Genomic DNA, 8,370 nt, shown 5'->3' with positions numbered 1-8,370 from the left:
CAAAATAACATAAAAATAATATAACAAAAAATTAATAACAAAGTAACAAAAGTACAATACAGAAATACATAAGAATGTCTTATTTTATGTAAATAAAAAATATTTAAAATTACGTACAACCATATTTTTGTAATTTTTTTATGATTGATTTTGTTATTTTTGTTTTTTTTTTTCTTTTTGAAATAATCCCAAAAAGAAAATAGGCATTTAAAAAACGGGGGCTTTTATTACCTGAAATATAACAACAAAATGAAAGTTATTTTTTTTTGGATGAAGTGGGGGTGTTCAAGAACACCCTTTCAAAAAAAGGCAAAAGCTTGCCGAGTTAATAATGTTGTACATCATATATTATATGCATGTGTAATTAATTAATAATAATAAAATTATTACATGCTACACAAACTCCTCACCACAAAGTTGGATAATGTTGAACCCTAGTGTTCCTTATCATAATCATCTTATTAATCCACCACAACCGAATCCTCTTTCCAATTCCCCACCTTGGAAACCATCTCAATACAAATGGTAAAAGAAAAGCAAACCCTAGAATAACATTCCTCAAACCAACCTTACCACTACTCTCCAAGCCCTGCACCGACCAACCATAAGCGAACAACATCGAGTATATTGAGATGTGAAGCTCTCTTTGGAAAGGAAATCCCGCCGTTAGATAAATTATCACATTCAGCGAAGCAGTGAGCCCTAGCGAGTTTCCGAATAAGAACATTTCGGAAGCTGCTAGGGTTCCCAAGTTGGCTAAAACCACTCCAAACCCAACCGTGAAAGGCAAAGGCTCGCTTGGGATGTAAGGCATCTGTTGTGCAAATGGTGACGGAGAGATGACGTCAGGGATACGTAGGAGTGTGTCATAGTTAGAATATTTATTATTATGATCATCATTATTGTTAGCGTTGACTTTTCTTTGTATAGTCGTTGACTTTGTTGTTGTGGTTGAAAAATGGATTGGTGGGTTGACTCCGGCTTGGAAAGTGACGGTGGCGATGAGGGTTGCGACGACGAGGAGAGCGTTTCTTGTGTTGCTTGGTGAATCTCTTGTTTTGTTATAGCGAAAGTATTTGATCCAGTCTTTTTGATTATGATGATCATTATTATTATCAGCTTCTTGATGATGATCTTGTGATTGGTTGTTAATATTACTTGAAACGGTGGAGTTGTGATTATGATGAGATGATGTTAATACGGTGGCGTTTTGGAGAGTTTCTTTGAGTTGAAAATGATATTCATCAATGGGATTCTCCAATGTTTGTATGTCTATTATATCCATTGCTGTTAAGCCTCTTGAGTTTCTTGCGTTTAATTCGAGTTTGGTACTGCGTCGGAGCAATAGCTCTACGCTCTTCATCAAAATTTAGAGTTATTAATTAATTAAGTACATAATTTCATATGTATATTATATATATGTAATATGTATTCAAACTTAACCAACAAATATGTATTCCGAACTTAGGTACTATATATGAAAGTTATTTTTAAGTTAATAATATATATGTAATTTTCATAATAATGTAATATACATATATATTATTTCACGTAAGAATATAGAAAGTAACCCAACCTTATAGCTAGCTTGCTCCAAAAATTCCCAAAAAATAAAAAAATCTTGTAACTACCAAACAAAACCTTAAATATATATTAACAAACACGTATTGGATAAAAAGAGAGAGAGAGAGAGAGAGAGAGAGAGAGAAGAGAAAATAAGAGAGCACATGCATATATGTCCGGGGCAAAAAGAATTCATGTTTTCTAGTAATAATAAGTAATCAAAACTCATAATAAGAACATATATATATATATATGCACATATAATAAATAACGAGTGAGATGAATATAATATATAATGTAATGTAATGTAATATATGATGAAAAATGTCATTTGTGCGTATTTGTACATGCTAGTGGGCAGTAGTGGCAAATATATAATAGGTAGGTGAATGATCATATTGCTCACCATATCATGAATATATTTAATATATGTATATTACCTGATGTTGTTTTGTAGCTACGGCGAGGTGCAAAACGGTGTTGCCATCATTATCGCCCCAATTAACAATTTCTTCTTCTCCAATCCTTTGAATCCACTCAACCAAGTTTGTAAAGGCCTGAAATTTATTAAACTTGACAGCCAAATGAAGTGAAGTTTCTCCAACACAAGTTAAATCCTCAACACATTCTTTACAAGAAGAGATCAATACATCAATCACCTCAATTTTCCCACTCATGGCAGCATAGTGAATAGCCGTTCTTCCATCTCTCCCCTTCAAACGACACAAATTACTAGTTGTTGTTGTACCTTTTATGAGCACTTTTACTATCTCTACATGCCCCAAAGCCGAAGCTATGTCAAGTGGCCTAAACCCATCTTTGTTTAGCTCCTTAACAAATTCAGGCTTAAGCTTCACAATTTCTTTCACATAACTAAGTTTCATAGCTTTTGTGGCAACGTGAAGTGGGTTTTCATGGGGGGACACAAGTGAGTAATCGGCTAGAATCAAAGGGTTTTCTTTAATCAGTTGGTGTAATTCTCCAACATCGCCATTCAATGAAGCCTCGAACAATCTCCTTGTACTACTTAACATTATTTTTCTTTGTTTTAGACTAATTTTTTATTACACACAAATATAGATTGTACTCGTGTATATTAAGATCATATATATCATATGTATAATAGAGTTTGGCGGAAGTTTTATAATATTATATAGATGAAGTTTTTATGGTGGGAGGTTGGAGAAATTATAATTTACTTTTTTTTTTAATGGCAATTTTGAAAAATTAAATTTGTAAAATTTTTTTAAAAAAATTAAATTGTAAAAATGTAAATAAAAAACATAAAAAAGTATATATTAAAAAAAATAATTAATACTAAAAAAATTGACAAATCTCATGATAATATTTTGGTAATTGGATCAATGAATTTGATTGAAAGTTATAAATAATAAAAAAAAATTAACAAGAAGCTTTATTTTTCTTACTAAAAGAACTAAATTAAATATACTTTAATGCAAAAATTTAAAATGAAACGTTAAATATATGTGTGTAATATAAGTACAGATATAAGAGTAACAAACAATTAATAATTAAGAAAGTTTTACATACACACATGTAATAATATAGATATGAGAGTACACGTCTAATGGGGGGTTGTCTATATATAGGTTTAATTTTGATGATTAATTTTATGTGAAATGTTGTTCAATATACACAATAGTCATATTGATATTTTTTTAAAATTTTTTTATTAGAAAATAGATATTTTTTACCTAAAAAATCATCAATTTAATGTGAATTGTAAAAATATGGTGGACAACTTTTAAAATTTTCAATTATTAGAGTATTTTTTTTTAAAAGGGGATCTAGGGTCTAGTTGTATACATAAAAAAAAAAAAAGAAGAAAAAAAAACGGGTTTTTCAAGTGGAATGGGTTTGACTCTCGATTTTTGGGTATCGGTAAATGGATGTAATCCGAACCCGCCCATAATTTTCACCTTTTTTTTTTTGGTTTTCCAAATTTCAGGTCGGGTAGCTAGGTTTTTTGCCAAGTGGGTGAGTTTTCAGGTACGAATGTGCTGCCCTTTCTTATTTAATTTGATTTGACTACAAAATTAATTTTTTTTAAATAATATTTAAGTGTGAATATATATAACTAAACTCAATCCATGTTTAGTAAACTAAATTTTATTACCAAGGAATTTGTGTTTTTAATTGAGTCTCATTTGTTAAATTAATTGATGGTAATGGTTATTTCCTCTTTAACACTTGAATCTCATATTCCTTTAACCTAATCACTTTCTAATATTGCTTCCTCCAAATCTAACTCGCCTGATAAAGATACTAATATATTGGCTATCGTATATATCATACAAACATAATACACAAAATTAAAAATAGAGAAAAAGAAAAATGAAGAAGAAGAGATTAACCTTCGTTAATTTAGGCATAGAGATTAGAGAATATAATTGAGCAGATAATTAGAAGGGAAGTTGAATCTTAGAGGTTTTTTATTTTATTTTTCAATTTATAAATTATATGATATTCAAAATAATTAAAAATCAAAATAAAATATTAAAACAGGGATAAATTAGTCATACTAGAAATATAGACCTACTAAATTTAAAAAGAGTATAAGTGACGGATCTAGGATTTTCTTGAGGAGGCTTAATTATTATATAAAAAAAATTATGTCCACTTTAAATATAGAACTATAATTATTTGTAATATTTTTTTACTAATTTGTAGTATAATTATCAAATTACAAAAAAAAAATATTTTTTTTTTTAAATATAATTTTTTTAGCGGGGGCTACAGCCCACAACTATTGAAAAGGTGTGTCCATTCCTATATGTAATATTTGTAAATAAAAGATACCAATGGATCGTTATTAAAAATATAAAGTTTACATTTTGATAAAATATAGGATACAAATGAGTATTTATTCTTAAATTAATTGATGGTAATTATATATCCTTTAATCTCAGCACTTTCTAATATTACTTTCTCTCTGAATCTAACTTACATAATAAATATCCCACTATAGTGTTATTGAAAATTCATAGGGCTTGACTAGAATTAAAATAACATATAATGCAACTTAAAAATAGGATAAATATTATTTTAGATTTTGTGTTTTGTAAAAGTTATTAATTGGACACTCTGTTTTATTAAATGACAAAATGGATCTTATATTTTTCAAAATAATAAAAATAGTACCATGAGCTTAATTTTCAATAATTTTATTTTTTAATATAACTTATTTTAAAATAATTTCTAACACGAACAGATATAAAAAAATGTAACCAGTTTTATCATAATATCACTAGATCATATTATTATTAAATTTTTTTTTGATAAAAAATTAGTTTAGAATCTTATTTGTACAATTTTAAAAAATAAAAAATAATATATGACAATTAATGCATATAGAAAAATAACTATCCACAAACAAAAACAAAAACAATAATAATAATAAACTAAGAAACTTAGTTCCAATTCCATAAAAGAAAATTTTTATTAATTAATTTCAAGCTTGTCAAATACGCCAATATTGGAACCAGTGATTCATCATTATGCATATATTACCACTTTTGGGAGCTGTATGTGTTATTTTATAATCTAATTATTAAAATTTTTTTTTGCGAAGGTCAATGCAGTAACTTAAACGAACTTTCCTTACAAAAATAATAATAATAATAATAATAATAATAATAATAATAATAATAATAATAATAATAAAAACCATTGTGGAATTAAGTTCAAAATGAATATATAAGCAAATTTTTCCAAATTAGTCGGCAGTTAAGCTGACTACAACATAAAAAAAAAACGCTGTTAATAGATAATTTTGACAACTAAAAATAAAAGATTGATTAGAGAGATTGAAGAGAGTAAAAAACCATTATAAAGACTCAATTTCTATGTAATTGTGTTAGAATTAAGGATGAAAGTGAATGTATGGCAAAATTTATGAGAGGAATAATTCATGTATTTTTTCTACGCATTAACAATGTAGACTATTTTTAATACTCTATTTATGTTTAGGTTTAAATAATGTGGTTATAATGAACGACTTTTAAGAGATCACATGATAAAACGTAACATTTAAAAGAATCTCACAAGTCTAAATCAGGAAATTTGTAGGTGTACACATCAATAAATTTATAAATTATTTAAAACATGTCAAAGATCCCAACACTAAAAACTAACACATATTAGCCAAAAGATCTCAAATTAATGGAGGTCAAAGAAAGGGACACTCAAAGTCTTTTTTTTTAATTCTTCTGATGCCATGCATGTTAAAATTTAAGATGAAAATGAGTGTATGACAATGTGCATGGAGTTTCATCTCAAAATTAATTGGCTATAGAGAAATAGCTCATGAATCTTATATATAATATTATAAATTTCCACACATTAGCACTAGAATATTTCTAATAAGTTGGGTTGTAAAATAGTCTTAGTCTATGAGTTACTGTATTAAAGTTGTTTGTATACAACAATAGAGTTTCTCTATAAATTTCAACAGTACGTGAGAAAATGACTTTACTTATATGCAACCTTGTATAATGGGTCAGATTAATCGAGCCCAAAAATATGCTAATTACAATTATGTCCCTTTAATTGGATCATTACATGTGAATAAATTTTTATTAGAACTTGTTTTACCAGGATCTTAATTAACTATTATGTATGTTTGATTATCACATAAATAATCTAACATCCTAAAATATGAAATTCATAAAATGATCATTTTGGTGAAACAAACTCACCCTTCTTTCTCACTGTTGATCAACTAACAGTGGCAAGATTGAATTCAAACCAGCAACACCAATGACAAGAAACATAAACCAGAAAAGATGGAGATAGAACAAGAGAAACAATGAACAATGAACATAAAACTTAAATGAACACTTAGAAAGAAAAGGCAAATAACTCACACCCACTTTATTCCTTAATGATCATTTGTTGTACATGGAGTATAGCTCGAAAAACATAGGTACATCAGTGTAGAATTCAGTAGAAGAACACATTACAATTCATCCTCACTTGAGCCCCCTCAATCAAATACATGAGGGTAACTTTAACATCCCTCCAATAACTCAAAAATGAAACTCTCTATTGTATGAATCTATGTACAATCTGAACTAGGAAAGCCTTGTTCTAATCATGTAGGAGTGGCTGCCTTTCATATGGTTGTAGAAGCTTGTCGTAACTGATTTAAGCTCCAACCGAAATAACTGTCAGGTTGCCACTAGGATAGGTAGTTAGCTGATGTGGCAGGGAGAAAGTGAGTCAAATCCACCACAATCATGTTATCCATATTTCTAGCAAGGGATGCGTAGAATCCAGGTCGGCATCAAAGGTCCCCCAGTAAGGCCCAACGAAGACAATTTGGATTAAGCCCAAGTTGTATAGGACCTTCTAGGAACGTACCTTAGCTTCGTGATCATATGCTCTTTCGCCAATGAGTTCATATCTGAAAGCAACTCCAGTATCATGATGCGTAAAGAGTCACACAGCATGTGCCTAGAAAATCAATCTAGTTTCCTTTTTTATTCCTGCGCTCAAATAAGGAAATAAATGCTCCTCAGATCTCGATAGAAAATCGTATCAAGATAAAAGAGGAAACTTCCTAAATAAAGATCAAGCAATTAATTCATGATTAATTGCCCACAATTATAGGACACGATTTTGACCAATTCAGCTAAATCTAATCTTCCTGGTCAGTAGATCATCTCCTTCATGGGCTGGACTTCATGAGACAGCCCAAGTTATGTAATTCAATGTAAATTCCTCAATAGAGGGAAAAGAGAAACTAAATACAATTCTATTAACAATATAAATACCTAATGAATCATTCGGACTAAGGGTTGAATTCTCTTTCAATATTTACCATGCAAACTTGAGAACTTATGCTCATTGTATTCCTAAAGACTTTTCTAGCTTAAAGTTACATAATAACATTGACTCATGGACTAGGGCTCGTTAACGCCCCAACTACGTAAAAATTGTTTGTGTTGTTCTTACTCTTTCTTCAAATCTAATTATTTATAGTTGGTTTTCTAAAATTCTCTATAAACATTTTGGTGCTTTCATTGAGAGCTGAAGGAAGCAGTGATACCATCTAGAGGTTGTGTTCAGTAATCATGGTACTCACCCGTAACAAATCTGGTCTTCACTTCACTGATCCTATTGCCAAGACAAGAGATGGAGAAGATTAGAACGAGGCGACTAGGCGTCATAAAGACCAGGTTGGCAAAGATATGAACTTAGATGCTCTTGTATTCGGAGATGATGATTCAGAAAAGAACAATTTCGAAGATGCTAATGACGATCTTCAAGAGACCTCAAAAGATGATCCTCAAGACACGTCGAAGGACGATCATCAAGGCAAACCTACTGAAGGCGATGTTGGAGAAAAGGACACTCTCGACGAGTCATATTCTGTTGTTGTCATGGCCAAAAATTTCTAGTTAACTAAAAGCAGGCTATCTCATCAAGATCAGTTCAACGAGATCTTGCTTGGAAAGATGACAAGAATAGAGGTCGTGATGACAACCATGACCAAAGGAATCCCTAATGTGTCATGACGAGGCCCAAAAATTGGTTGATGATCTCAATTTGAGTAACCAAGAAAAGAATGAGAAGATTCTGACTACTGAAAGCAAATTAAAGGAGAAGGACAATCATCTCCATTTTGCAGAGGGCACAATTCAAAAGAAAGAATGGGCTATAAAAGAGTTAGAGAATTCTTTGCTTGGGAAGAAGATGAGAGATAATTTTTTTTTTTCAAAAGAACTATTAGATGTTCAAAATGCTCATGGCTCAAAGAGCAAGCTTCTTGTTGAAACTTAGAAT

At 30.0% G+C, this 8,370-nt stretch overlaps 1 protein-coding gene across 1 annotated transcript; it reads right to left on the bottom strand.

Annotated features, from left to right (window-relative positions):
- Positions 1–371: 371 nt before the first annotated feature.
- LOC115719828 (ankyrin repeat-containing protein BDA1-like) lies at positions 372–2,649 on the bottom strand. The gene is made up of 2 exons (XM_061105992.1): positions 1,991–2,649; positions 372–1,368 (listed from the first exon to the last, which is right to left on the bottom strand). The coding sequence occupies exons 1-2, from the start codon at positions 2,595–2,597 to the stop codon at positions 407–409; spliced, it is 1,569 nt and encodes a 522-aa protein (XP_060961975.1). The 5' UTR covers positions 2,598–2,649; the 3' UTR covers positions 372–406.
- Between the last annotated feature and the right edge of the window lie 5,721 nt (positions 2,650–8,370).

Source organism: Cannabis sativa, chromosome X (assembly GCF_029168945.1).
Source record: "Cannabis sativa cultivar Pink pepper isolate KNU-18-1 chromosome X, ASM2916894v1, whole genome shotgun sequence".
NCBI lineage: Eukaryota > Viridiplantae > Streptophyta > Magnoliopsida > Rosales > Cannabaceae > Cannabis > Cannabis sativa.
The sequence above is the reverse complement of the archived record's forward strand: the minus strand, read 5'-3'. Positions and strand labels throughout refer to the sequence as shown.

Bases quoted from the DNA above. Each gene is read 5' to 3' on its own strand.
- LOC115719828 (XM_061105992.1), bottom strand. From the start codon at position 2,597: ATGTTAAGTAGTACAAGGAGATTGTTCGAGGCTTCATTGAATGGCGAT. The intron at 1,369-1,990 runs ATTAAATATATT...AATAACTCTAAA, and splicing joins ACATCAGGTAATATACATAT to TTTTGATGAAGAGCGTAGAG.